This window comes from Gymnodraco acuticeps, unplaced genomic scaffold, assembly GCF_902827175.1.
Source record: "Gymnodraco acuticeps unplaced genomic scaffold, fGymAcu1.1, whole genome shotgun sequence".
NCBI classification, from domain to species: domain Eukaryota; kingdom Metazoa; phylum Chordata; class Actinopteri; order Perciformes; family Bathydraconidae; genus Gymnodraco; species Gymnodraco acuticeps.
The window spans coordinates 488,629-503,649 of record NW_022989979.1 but is presented as its reverse complement, the minus strand read 5'-3'; the positions used below and the strand labels follow the sequence as shown (position 1 = coordinate 503,649).

General features: G+C 40.2%; 1 protein-coding gene across 3 annotated transcripts in view; it reads right to left on the bottom strand.

Annotated features, from left to right (window-relative positions):
• Positions 1-15,021, bottom strand: part of tbc1d1 (TBC1 (tre-2/USP6, BUB2, cdc16) domain family, member 1) — a 43,785-nt gene that overhangs the window by 5,671 nt on the left and 23,093 nt on the right. For all 3 annotated transcript variants that reach the window (XM_034211602.1, XM_034211604.1, XM_034211605.1), the window contains 6 exons: positions 9,154-9,351; positions 4,417-4,578; positions 3,401-3,559; positions 1,382-1,482; positions 1,064-1,207; positions 213-372 (listed from right to left, as the gene is read on the bottom strand). In XM_034211602.1, the coding sequence (XP_034067493.1) occupies positions 213-372; positions 1,064-1,207; positions 1,382-1,482; positions 3,401-3,559; positions 4,417-4,578; positions 9,154-9,351 (924 nt within the window). The remainder of the gene's footprint in view (positions 1-212; positions 373-1,063; positions 1,208-1,381; positions 1,483-3,400; positions 3,560-4,416; positions 4,579-9,153; positions 9,352-15,021) is intronic.

Genomic DNA, 15,021 nt, shown 5'->3' with positions numbered 1-15,021 from the left:
AAATTTGCCCCACTGAAAAACTTTTTGGATAAATTGTATGTACTATATTGCTTTCTACACCTTTTATATCCTTCTGTTTTTAACCCGCCTCCCTGTTTTGATCAAATTAGGTTTAAAATAGAATTAGAATAGTTGATTGGAGATAAACAGTATTGGTGACCAGGTAAAATAAGAGTTTGAAGTATGAGTGCAGGTACAAACACAAAGCTTACCAAAGACTCTGGCCACAAAGCCAAGGGGGAAGTGCGAGGCGAAGGCGGTGAGGAACCAGGGGGTGGCGTACAGGCTGGGTCCGATCTCCTGCTGCTCCAAGTGGCTGTAGAGATCCCGGTGGTAGTCGTGAAGCAGCCGCGACAACTGGTACATCTGAATCTGACGTGAAAAACAAACCAAAGATTGTTTTTCTTAGTCTGACTGAAAGCGTTCGGTTGATTGTACATTATGTGCACATTGATGTGCACATAATGTGTACTAAATGTGTACTAAACAGCTTGGTTAGGGAGGAAAAATATGCCATTTGGATCGGAATCAGCAAATACTCAAGAAAGTGGTTTTAATATTGGTCATACAAATATGTACTGAGCTATCCCTTTTTGTAAACACAATAACTGTCTAGTATATCATTCATGACTGGTATAACCTGATCATGTATGTCTAACATTGCAGAAGTTCTATCAAAGGGGCGGGCTGAAATCTGATGCCAAATCATAATTCCAAACCTACACTATAGGTTTCTCTGGCATGACTCCGGTTAACAGCTTGCATCAAATCTCAACCAAACTAATGGTGTGACATTGTTAAAACATGTAATCTGATCACAATACATGTAAAAACAAGGGGAAAAGGAGGGGTGAGATGCATCACATTTCATTTATATATATATTGTGAGGTGAATAGACTGATGGATAAATGGACATATACTGTAAGAAGAAAGCGACCAGCAGTCCTCTCTTTGATGTAATTCAAGTATGCGAGTAACAGTGAGAAGATTCTCAAAATGTAAGCTACTGTATATTCTGCATTTGGGACAAAGAGACTCAGCGTGAGAGTGTGTGACTTTTACCTGTAGGATTATCATGTCAGGCCTGTATTGTTTGCGGAGCCCCACGTCATACATGAGAAACTTAAGCATGTAGAAGGCGTCCTCTTCCCCCAAGTGTAGCAGCAGCACCCCTGCAATGAAGGACAGGCCCTGGCAGTAACCCACCTACAATCACAACAACACAAATAAACTGGATGACCTCACAGACAAGGATAGGGAAAAAGGCTTAAGCGTAAAATGTAGTAGACAGTTCCATTTAGTCCATCATCGAGAGAGGTGGAGAGACGCACACAAAAACAAAGTGGAAGAAAAATAGCTATAAGAAGAATTCAATTATACCTCAGGGTCCAGCAGCGAGTAGGCTTTCAGTAAATTATACAGAGACAGCTGTCCTGCTCCCAGCTGGGCTTGGAAATAAGGATGTGTGGGAAAAGTACGACCTGGGACCAAAACAAAAGAAGAGTGAGAAATGATCTAGTTTGGAAAATAATCGACAGTTTATATTTATTATAAAATTCTACGCCAGACATTGTCTCTATTTGATCAACCTAATACATTTGGTTTATTGGATTGTGTGTCATCCAAGTGAACTATAAATAAGACCTCTGGGTGTGTACTGTATGTGTGTTTGACAGATGCATACAAATCCTGCTAAACTTTGCACTTTCCTGTTGATGTAAACAAAGGGGATGCATGAGCATGTGCCGACCCATTCCAATAGGTTATGCTTACACACGTTCATGTAGACAAACACCTTTAAGCGGAGACCTCGTACTCTATGTGGCGGTGGATGGACAAAAAAATTACCTCGTACTCCATGTGGCGGTGGATGGACAAAAAAATGACCCGGGATCAGAAAAAGGACATTCTTAACGTGGAGGGGCCGGTCATTTGGCAGGTACGGTATGTGTGTTTAAGGACTGAGGACTTCTCACAGGCTTTATAGAAGAGAATAATGATCTGAATGAGTGTGAATGCGTGGAATGTGCCGAGGGGGGGTTTGTGTGTTTGTGAACATAATGCCACGGCTCCCTCCCCTGCCTGAAGGAACGAGGCTTTGTGAAAAGGCTGTTGTGATGAACAAGCCTAAATTCTTATTCCTCTTGGCTATAGATGTTGACCTATGACTATAACGACACATTTGCATTCTCAACCTGCAAACCGGTCTTCAAAACCGGCCTTAAGACCCTCTTCTTTCGGCAGGCCTTCCAATAAACTTTCAGCATGGTACACCTGGAGTAATGCCATTTTTATCGCTATCTCCGACTTTTACTTTTGTACTCTATTTTATTTTTTTGATTTCTTATTATTACAATTATTTGTTTAATCTCTCAAAGTGTATCAGTATCCCTTGTTGTGAAGCACTTCGAGATTTGTCTTGGCAGATGAGAAGCGCTATATAAATTAAATTTATTTATTTATTTAAACCTCTCTGCTGCTTCAGTGTCGTAAACACTGTCTGCTTTTGTCCCTCGACACATAACACCTTCATGTTTTCCACATTAGCAAACTGTCACTGTCACATTCGTCCACACCCTATTTGATGTAGACTGAATAAAATGGTTGATGTGTATCTGTATGTATGTGGGTGTTACATGGGTGGGGTGTAGGCACTGTGTGTGTGTTTTGGGTGGGAGGTGTTGGGTGGATTTGAGGGTAAAACATTGGAAGGAGGTTTTAGACACTTTAAATAACTTTCGCAGTGTTTCTGCAGTTCACCAGAGGTTACCACATTTACTTTGAGACTTTCTAAGTCCTTTTTGAATATCACAAGAGAGTCAGAGACTGAGAAAAGAACATTCTTGACATGTAGTTTTCATATTTGTTTGTGCTTTTCAGGCGTATTTAACAATAATTATTAGTGATGGACGCAAACGAAAAATTAAAGGAGGGATCAATTGATAAAAAAGTTATTCGGTTAATGTACATTTTTGTTCACATTTTGTACACCTAACAGCTTCACAGTTACTATTTCTGTCATACAAGTAAACATATTAAACCCAATTTGAAATTAAATGTAAGACTTTTAAAGACTTTTAAGGCTTTCTGTTGAGGTAACTTTGTTCTGTGCTTTAAGACTTTTCAAGACGAGTAGATACCCAGTCTGCAAAATGTAGGAGTTATTATTTGTGTGCTTTGTTAAGGGTGGCCGATATATTTAATATACTCAATGTACTGCAGCTTGTTCTAAGTGGGAAATAGTAAATGACTATATGCAAAATATGAATTGTCACATCTAAACATCAACATGTTGTTATGAGGCTTATCACTAAGCCCTAAGTTGTGCAAAGGGTAACATTCATCTGTGTTTTACTGATCTTTCCATATAGTAGACATTTCTATGTGTGTCTGAGCTACCCAGGTCTATGAGGATGGCGTGTTGCTGCGTGGTGAGCTGTTTCAGCAGCTCTTTGTATGGCGTGTGATTGGCAGGTGGTCGGGAAGGGACCGTCTGCCTGAGCAGGTATTGTTCGGACAGAAACTTCCAAATCTCGCCTCGATGTTGCCTGGGGACACCTGTGAAATGACAACAAGAGATTAAGGAGTTAAAGAGTGGGGTAGGGCAGAGGAGGATGACATGTCAGCATGCGTTTACAGTAGACCTATTTCTAACAGTAGTATGCAAATCTAAAGGACATCTGACGTCGGGTTGTGAGAATATGTCAAACTTCAGGGAAGACTCAAAGGAGCCTCAGAGTTAGACAATAGAAAATGTTTCTAAAAGGTGCGGACATTCTTTAACATACGCAAATATTCTAAATAGAGTAGTTATTTGCATACAAGGTATCTGCAACAAATATTTGTTCACATTCAATCCTATGGACAAACTGTATATTTAGTGCAACACGCAATTACGGATGTGAACTAAAAAAACAAGTGTGCTTATGAAATTAAAGAGCCCAAGTGCAAAGGAATGTAATCTTCTGCATGTAAAGCGGAAGGATGTTTGTGCGTGCTTTACTTCTGTGTGATCATTTTCGGCCTAATTTTACACCATTAATAGCTTTAGTGGCTACTTCAGTTCTAAGACTACTATTTATTGTCCAGTGGCATTTCTCAGTGTGCAGGTGTGTTCTGAACTTTATATCCCCCTGTTACGTTTAAGGCAGAAGGCAGAAGAGATAACCTTCAAGTCCTCTGAGCATAACGTGCTGATACTAGAAAATGGAAAGAACAGAAAGCCATGACAATGTCTGAAAGACACTGAAGGGGGGGGGTCATTCCTTTTGATGTATATTGAAAAAGGGCCCAAGCTGATTATAAGGGCGAAAATTAAAATGTCCTTTATACTGTACATCAAGCTTTGGTCAATCTGTTGAGATTTAAAAAAACAAACATTTGATATACAGTATGTATTTGATCCAAATGCGTACCTTGTGCAACAGCAGCATGTATGGTGTCTGAGTCACATTTGACCTTTGCCCTCCCAGGAGTTCCTAGCATCTTCTCCCACACCAGCGTGACGTCCTTCAGGCACGGAGTGATTTCCTCGTAGTCCAGCTTCAGACGCTTGTTCTGCAGATCGCTCTCTGTGGCTACGAATATAAAAGCAAAGACAGAATACGTCAGTAAAGTAACCATCCCAGAATCCTTGGCGTTAGTCCTGTAGTGTGTGTGTCTGGAGCTGAGGTGCTGAACATGTTGCTGAACAGATGCCAGTGTGTGTCTCTCTTCACATAGCACCAAACCCCGTACATTTAATGTTATCTCTTTGGTTTAGGTTTTGCACTCATTTACTTTCATAAATAACTGACAGGCCCTCTTTGTTAAGGCAAACAAGCCTGTTATTACATGACATCTGTGAAAAGGAGACTTGGACTTTAAAGCTCAACTGAATAACCTCGTTCGCTAAGATCAGAAGAAGAAATTAATTACATTTCTTTTTTAAATAAATCCCTAACTTTTAAGATGATATTAAACAAGCAGGCCAGGCCAAATACACTTTATGAGTAAAGTTGTGATTATGTAGTGGCTACATTTGTTCATCAGAAAAGAGGCTCACCAATGCTTATTGATGATATTAATCAGAATTGAGTAAAGCACCATGTTTAAGGTTTCAGTTGATTATTCAAACTTGCAATTACTGTTATTTTACACTTTTGGTCTACAGACACCAGTTGCGAACACAACATGGATATATATATTTTTTTAAGTTGATGTAGCAAACGGTGGCCTGTCCACACATCCATCCGCTACAGTGTAACATTATCAGTCATTTGGAGTCTGTTCCTGGCCACCTGGTGAATGTAAGTCCAATATTAAACTTAGCTCCACTAACTCCTGAGGGCTGCTAAATATTTTCACAATGTGTTCACCAGAGGTTAACACGCCTGTATTTGTTAATCAGATCACATTCTAATTTGGGGGGTGTTACAATACCATGTTGTATATGACCCACAGAGAGTAAAGCAATACCAAAGACATTACTATCATCCTGCTCTGTTGTAATAAGATATTCTTTTGCTTTGCTTAATACATGTCATGACCCTCAGGTTACCACGGGCTGTAAACTGAACAAAAAAACACAACCTGTGAATTCCGTTTCAACATGTTGACACCAGTGATCAAAGAAGGTGAGGGCACACCCAGCGCCCCTCATCTGTTCCTCTCTTTTCTGACAACACCCTTGCTCTCTTTCCTCGCTTATATCTTAAACCATGTCCTTTCTTTTTCTCTTTTCTGCCTCCATTCACAGTAAATCTTTCTTCTTTTTCAATCCCACATTTTTGTTGTCCGTGAACTATTTTCCCATTTCCTCCTCCCTCCTCTTATGGACTTCCCCTCCCTCCCTCCCCTCTCATGTGTGGTGTCCACCCAGTGACCAGCTGCACCTTGGTAGAGCCTGAGAAAAAGTGACATCATCATTACGGGACAGGAAAGAGACAGCAGTCCTTTTCCTGTTACATCCTGCGATGACGCTTTTCAGGAAACAGAGGCAAACTAAGGTGTTTTCCAACATGTGGAATGCATGTATTTGCATCCAGGCGTGTCGACCGCTGTTATCAAGGGGTTTCTGTATACCACCATTTAAATTCTTAGGATAAGACAATCTATTCCTGTCTGCTGTGCGCTAAAAAATGCGGTGTGGAAATTGATGTCATGAAAGCAATGTTGTCGGTGTTTGAAACAATGGAGTTTCTGTATTCAAAAAGGTTCTATGTGCTGAATGCAATAATGTTTTGAAAACTACAAACGATTTATTTTCAATTATGTGACTTCAAATATCATAAGATCAATAATGTATATATATATTTTTTTTAATAAAGAAAATAACAATTAAAAACTATTTTAACTCACACTGACAGTACTGGCTTAGTGTGTATGGTTACTGTACACCAGTAACACTGACAATGTTATTTTGGAGAAAAATAAATAAATACATCTTTGAAGTTGTGATTTGATTTTAATCTATGAAGGTAGATAAGAAAATGGATTCTTACACAAAAAGACTATTTCCTCCAACCCTACTTCTATCAGCAACATTTTAGCAAAAAGTAGTTCACACTAAAATCCAGGCAAACAACTTGATACAAGACAAATCGAGAAAATCTAAAGCGATCTAAAACTTTAATGTGGTGCTGCATATCATTGCTTTAGAAATGAAAGAAGTAGCGGGAGTAACCTGGAAGGCGTAGTCTGGATAAGAAAGAAAACTTGGACGGAGCAGATATCTGACACACCCAGAGCAAGAATAGATGCTCCTGTCTGTCTTATCAGCTGATTGGCTGCAGCCCAGAGAGCGCTCAATTTCTCTAAATTCTCCTCCTGCTCTCCATTTCTCTCCCATTCTGTCGCCGGAACACTCCACCCAAGATAATACACACCACAAGATAGGATACTCCACCCTGAAGCTGACAAAGACAATGATGGAGGCGTGCACACTCACACACACACTTTCAGCAGTTTGAGAGATAAACAGAAATAACAGACAGGGAGTTGAGCCCCACCCGGACAAATAACAGATAGAAAGGTGGAGTACACCCTGCAGGAAGAATAAAACACAAATGATAGACGCTCAAGAAAAGCCGCCACATGCTGCTAATGCGTGTGTTAGTGTTTAATGTTAGTTCAGCGAGTGTGTGTGTGAAGTTATTGCCCGGACTTTTTCATCCACACCCTGTTATGAAGCAATGATTTCTGTGATCCGTGTGATCGATGAAGTGTGTGTGTGTGTGTGTGTGCGTGTGTGAACTAATGGTAGGTATACAGTGCAGGTAGTTAGGCGGGTAGTGCACAGTGAGCATACTTGCCAACCCTCACGATTTTCGCGGGAGACTCCCGATTTCATAGCCCTCTCCCGGGGTCATCTTTCTCCCGCATTTCTCCTGATTTCTGACAAAATCAGATTTACACACGACTGTTTCCACTCTGACTTTATTACAGCTACACCATTGTTTGGTTTCCATGGTAGCGCGTCTCTTTAGTAGCGTGCGCAACTAGATAGTCACAGAAAAACAGAACAAGAGTCGACAACTCGACCCTCTGCTCACTCCTTTCCTGGTCCAGCCCACACATATGCTCCATCAAGAGGATGGTGCTACAGGCCGCAAGGCAGTGCACTCAGAACTACAATAAGCATGTTAATCTAACAGCTCTGGCGATCCACTAGCACCCCCCCCTCCACGCGGTGGTTTTGAAATGCTCCCGATTTCTGAGGTCTCAAGGTTGGCAAGTATGACAGTGAGGTGTGTGCCAACTGGGTCAGGAAAGAGGTGGAGCACTTGGCAAACCCTTACGAACGCCTCCAAGTTACTGTAAAAACACACGCACACCAGGGTTTCCGTTAGCCGGTAATTACCGGTTTTTAGCAGGTAAAATTGAATAAAAACCGGTACATTCAAAACCTGCCGGTCAAAATGTCCGATGTTCCGATCAATTGGCCGCCGATCATTATCGGCCGATATTCACTCTTAATAATTTGATCTGTGCTCTCTATAAAGGCCGACCAGGAGAGCTGGATCTGATCGATATGGACATAAACGCGAGTGAAGTGTACGTGAGAGAGAGATCGGATCAGCTGCTCCATGATCACCTGAAGCCCCGCCCACTGTTTAGCGTGCTGCATGACATGGGCTGTGAGAGAGAGAGAGAGGAGAAAAGAGAGGATCCGTTTCTCCCGTGTTATTATTCAAAGTTAATGTAAACTTTTGAATAATGTACTTCATCTACTACAAGTAGTTTCTTTGAATGTAATAATTATGTTGTTTGTGGAATAATTTATTGAAAAATGAATCTGAATTTTTCGATCTGTTACGATTATAAACTGAAGCAATATAAAAATGACTCCCATTAACTGAGTTTTAAACATCAGCATATCCGGTCATAGTCCGGTAATTACCTGCTAACGGAAACTCTGCTACACAATTCTTATTATTATTATTGAAACATGACCGGTAAGTTTTAAATTTGTCCGGTAAAATAAATTCTGTCCGGACATTTGACCGGCGAGAAAAAATCCTAGCAGAAACCCTGATGCACACCTATAAATTATATAACCTTGTTAAATATGCGATGGGTCCTAACATTAAGAAACAACCAGCAGTGCACTTGACAAGCCGATCTCTTTGAGTGCACATCTGGAGGGGCAAGTTGCCAAAGATGGATTAAAGAAACCAACTCGTAATGTAATTCAACATCATTAACTAATGAATCATTACTAGCTGCTGGTCTTGTCATCATGCAGACAGACAACAGATCAAATCCTACTTTGCAGAACCAGGCAGCAATAATACGTATTCTGACTCGATAACAAGGTAGTGGCTTAGATAAAGAATACATATGAAGGGACTTTGTTTTATGTGCATTTAAAAAATCTAGCTTCCAGGATTCCCTTCAAAAGCTTGGCAGATATCGAAGTATTTGATTCATTTTGACAGGAGACATTGGCATGTATCATTGGATTTATCACTTTTACAGAAACATTCTGCACTGTGATATTGGTGAATATAAGATCAATAAGAATGATACGGCTAATAAGTGGATCCTATGTTCACTGTAAAGTGTATATTTGAAGATTTGAGCACAGTTTTGTTTATGGACATGTTTATAAGAACAAGAAAAGGCTATGTAGACGTGTGCATTTGTCTGTGTTTTGATCCACTTCCTCTCACCCTGCAGCTTCTGGTTCTCCCTCTCCATCCTCTGGAGCAGGATCTGCTGCAGGATGGCCTTCCTCCAGAGCTCCCTCAGGTCCTCTTTGCTCTTTTTTGTCCTCTCCTCCGGCACCAGCCTCATGGACAAGTCCCCATTTCCTCCAACTCCCTGTCCCATGCACACTCGACCCCCCTCTAGGCAGGATTCCCCCAGCTCTGAAAAACAAAGCAGAATATAATGTCAGGTCAGGTGTGATCACGCTGCATGACGTGTCCAATGCAACAGCAGGACACAGAAAAGATAACAAAGAGATAACCTGCAGGGAAACAATTCTCCCCCAAACTCAATAGTAAGCATCCTCAAATATTTAAAAAAGAAAATGAAAAACTCAAAATATTAATCTGGGAAAATAAAGAAAGCTGCATTCTTGCAGGACAGTTTGTCCCTGCCTGCCTCAGTGTGAGGGAATCGGACTGACCTGCTACACCAGGTCTCACGTCTTTTTAAATATTTTATTAATGTATTATATCACTTGCATTAATTTGTCCTTCCTTGTAAAAAAAAAAAAAATGTCAGAGTTTGTTTCAAATACAGTATGTATTTGTGCTTGGATGTTGCAACTATACAGATCTTTAGCAATACTGTATATAATTATGGTCATGCTAATAATGCTATTGAATTGAAATTGAATTCAGAACACTAAAACCCATATAACAGTCCTATATTATCAAATATAAGAAGTTCTAATTATAATATTTATAAGCAGGTGGTGTGAAACAGCAATGTGCTGGGAGATTTCTAGCCTGAATTGACCTTTTTATCTGGGGGAGATTCAACAATCGACCCTTATCCCTCAGTCATTTCAATGTGCAGCCATTCATCCGATGCTCATGCAAAAGAGAATAAGAAAGGCTAAACATAAATCTATTTGACACAGTTGGTTGCAACGCACTCAGTAAAAAAAACTAATGTTTGTGTGACTCCACCCCAAAGTACAGGGTGGATCCCAAACCTCAAAATACTGTGTGTTGTTTTTGAGCAGCACTTCTCTTTCAGTTCACAGGAACATCACGGTTCAGGTTACCTCATGCTCACACACCTAAGCCTGGCGTAGGTATGTCAATTTGATGCTTATCTTTCTTAAAAGGAGGAAAACTAAAAATGTGCCAGAAAGGTTGTCTCTTCAAGCATCAGAAACAAAGACAACTACTGTACTGACATCTACAATACACACACGATGACAATAGAGGTTAACATTAATGCAGCCTTTGTGTCTGTGTCAGGGAGGCGTGCTGTCACTATACAAACATATGGCTCTTTGGTTTTAAGAGAAGGGGACGAATAACCAGACATATGACACAGACAGAGGCTTTCTTAAGAGACCTGACTATTTGTTAGACAAACACAGACTTCTACACTGTGTCAACAGCTACATGTTTTACACATATACTTATCCTGCTTATTTACACCCAGTACCTCAGTCCCTTACCTTACACGCGCCACACACACACACACACACACACACACACACACACACACAACACGCACACACACACACACACACACACACACACGATGCACACACACACACACACACACACACACACACACAACACACACACACAGCACAACACACACACCACCACACAACACACAACACACACACACACACACAGCACACACACACACACACACACACAACACAACACACACACACACACACACACACACACACACACACACCACACACACACACACACACACACACACACACACAACACACACACACACACACACACACACACACACAACACACACACACACACACACACACACACACACACACACACACACACACACACAACACACACACACACACACACACACACACACCACACACACACACAACACACACACAACACACACACACACACACACACACACACACACACACACACACACACACACACACTGACCTGCTAAAAGCAACGTTTTTCCTTTACTTCATCACAACTGACTGTCAAAATAAACTTCAGGTCCATTTTGAATAATGACGAGGAGAAATGTCCGAGTCGCTGTTTACCTGTTTCGTTTGAAAGGGAAACTTGCGTGCACAATGACAGGCCTAAACCTCGCTAATCCCTTCTGAGTTCATTGAGAATGTGGATAAAAGGTCACATAAGTGCCACATTCCTGGTGCACTTATTATATTAGACCCAATCACAGAATATTGAGCCGTGTGTACAGAAGTGATCAAATTACACCTTAATATATGCAAAATTGAAATAATACTATCTTTGTTAAAATAGGTGTTAATTATACTGTATGGAGTTGTTTGTGGTTGGTGTGCGTCGAGTAGAGCATTTTAGACTTCGGCACCGCCAAGTGGTAGAATCACTCATTTGGGATTTAGCAATCCAGTTTCTGGATTTGAGTGATAATTGTTTGCATTTACTAATATTTTAGATTGTCTTTAAAAAAAAATAGGAATAACATGTATATAAAAGAGGCATTAAAGTGTCTGTCTGAATTGAAATGGATATATTATGTGATGTATCATAATAATGATAGTCTTCATATCTTTGGTATTGATTGCATAATTGCAGCATTATAAATTGCTTTATTATCTAAATTCATTAATGAAAATGACTCAATTTATTTATTTTGCCATTACGCTCGAGGAGGTTTGTTTGACTGTGTTTGATACCAACCCAACTATTGCAAATGTCAACACTTATTTGGTTCACACGCAAAAACGATGATACATATAATTATCAGCGCATGGGACCTGAAGACACGCAAGCACATGCATGATCAGATTCTTACACACACGCAAGTTTGTATAGACATATACTGAAAACAAAATCAAAAAAGGGAAGAGCAGTATTTCCAACCTCCACGCCTCTAGAATATTTGACAGGGCTGTACATCTCCATGCAGACATAGTCTGGTACTTACTGTATACTGGCCCAAGGCTTTAAGACTTCTACTGAAATTAATTTAATTTCAGACCAGCCAACAGTGTCATACATTAACCCTGTATAAGGAGATATGACTGATAACAGTCAGAGCAATGTGGGCTCTGAAAATGAAATCTTTCACAGCTCCAAAACAAGCACAGCAGCATTTGTACATGTCAATCAATCACAGTCTGATAACAATAGAGAAATATGAGATGATTGAGAAAGCCTATGTTTAGCATAGAAACATATAAATGTGTTTACAGCACTTCTAAAGGCCACGGTTTGGTGGTTCAGCCATAGACTCGATCCTCAGCAGCTTTTCTGTAGGACATAACGTTTTGAAAACTAGAACTATGTTGTAAATGACAGCCATCCTAATCAAAATTCAAGATTCAAAGGTTTATTATCATAACATATACACAACTACGGAGTTGTTATGTATGACAAACTTAGATCGTAGGTTCAGTGAGTATGCTGTATATATTTTAATACATTTTCCCACAGCACAGGAACATCAACCCTTTTTACTTCTGAGGACAGATTTCTCAGGATCACACCAATGATGTTTTTCAAGTCTCCTTCTTTTTTTACATTTGTTAACAGTAATCTAGATTTGGCTTTCAAGAGGAAAGTAAATCAGGCTAAAACTGGTGATTAGGCTAGTACTGGAAATAAATAATAGTGTATTATGGATAACCTACAAATTCTAAATGTTCTAATTCTAAAAGTTTATCCGGGAGAAAAATAAAAAAAAGTGATTTCTTTTCTTTCCCTTTCCTTTTCTAGTCACCTATGTATCATCACGTTAAATCTAAGGGTGCATTCACACCTAATAGTCCACTTCTCTGGTGCGCACCAGACCACAGTTTGTTACATTGTTTCATTTTTCAGAAGGTTCGGTTTGCTTTCACACGGGCAAAATTAAAACAGACTATAAACTTTAAACACAAGTCATGTGCTCGGAAATGCTGTTCAACAATTGGTCAGACATTAAGGGGGTAAACACGCAAATCCCGGCAATTTCTACCAGAGCCTCCGCCATGGAGCATCGGCACTTTCCGCTGGTTATTTTCATGCTGTTGTTAATCTGGAGAGCATATCAACAGCAACGGCGCATATGATTATATAATCAGACAACGTGCGATACAAACATTATAACACATATAATGAGAGGGGTTCTGCAGTGAGGAGGGGCGTTTCACCGACGGCAGGTGGCTCTGACTTTTATGTATAGTTTTTAGTTTGATTGTTGTTTTTACTTTACACGACACTGTTCAACCTGTGTTCAACACATCATTCTGCTTCACTCTTTCACTAAAGAACACCCGCGTTCTTGTGACACGTAAATACTGCGCTTCCTATGTTTTGGTGCAGACTGCGTTCACACCAGCAATGAACCGCTCCAGAGTTCGCAAGCAAGCGCTCCGAGACCACCTATTTTAGCGGACCAGAGTCCGGTTGTTTAGTTCACTTCAGAGGTCTCGGACTGCGTTCACACCGACCCAAATGAACCGCACCAAGCGGCTAAACGCACCAGGGTTCGATTCAACCGGACTATACAAGGCAGGTGTGAATGCGCAGAGTGGCACCAAGTGGAAATACTTTGTCACTGCACTGCACCACTGTCTACACATCAGGACCTTGTATGGCTGTATTTAAAAAATACACAGGTCACAAGGCACATGTGAGGTGTCTTGCTCATGCTCAGATTTTGGTAGGATGTTAAGTAGCATGTACAATATGGAGCACATGTGTGTTCTTGATCTGTTTTTCCTTAGAAGAAGACATGTTGAAATTTACAATTGGACCATGCAAAGAGGTCCGCCCATCAAGGGCAGCTCATTGTGGAATAGCCTCCCAACTGAGTTACGGGATTGTCCCACTTTTAAAGGTCAACTCAAAGAATGGTTGAGAAACAAACAAATGTGCAATCACCGCTAAATGCACTTTAACACAGGGGTATCACCTCTTGCACTTTATGTAGCTCTTGTATCTTCTCTTGCACTTTATGTAGCTCTTGTATCTCCTCTTGCACTTTATGTAGCTCTTTTATCTCCTCTTGCACTTTATGTAGCTCTTGTATCTCCTCTTGCACTTTATGTAGCTCTTTTATCTCCTCTTGCACTTTATGTAGCTCTTTTATCTCCTCTTGCACTTTATGTAGCTCTTTTATCACCTCTTGCACTTTATGTAGCTCTTGTATCTTCTCTTGCACTTTATGTAGCTCTTTTATCTCCTCTTGCACTTTATGTAGCTCTTGTATCTCCTCTTGCACTTTATGTAGCTCTTGTATCTTCTCTTGCACTTTATATGTCGTAGCTGCTACATTGTACTGCCATGTGGTAAATACTTGTGTATGCTGCTCTTGCTCTTTCTGCATATCATGTATTTATTTTTGCTATGTATATAAATGTCATGTTCTGAAATGTTGTATGTGAGGGACTACGGATGGAAATGAGCTAAAAGCTCAAATCTGGCATGTTTACAGTTTGAAGTATTATTTGTTAAAAATGTTCATCAATGTGCTTTGTCCCTGTTCAAATAAACGATGAAATGAAATGAAAGCTCTTTGGTGCACACAGACTTGCTTACACTCACCAAATGCATGAAGCAGGCATTTTGTTAGTTTGGGGACAAATTATATCTGACTCTTTGGTGCCAAAAAAAGTGTAAAAAAGTCTCTCCATAAAGGTGTATTTCAACGATAATCACAATGGCCTTCTTGGGCAAATTGTGCAGTTATTTGTGGGTACAAAGTCACCAGTTTTAATCCAAGGAAATATTCTTATAGTAAGGATTCATCTTTTCTTTATAACTTACCAAGTAACAAAATAACTGTTCAATACTGCAGTGAACCTCCCTTTGAAAAGAACAGCAACAGCACATAGGCCATGTGACTCTCAACTCTCTTTAGGACTGGTA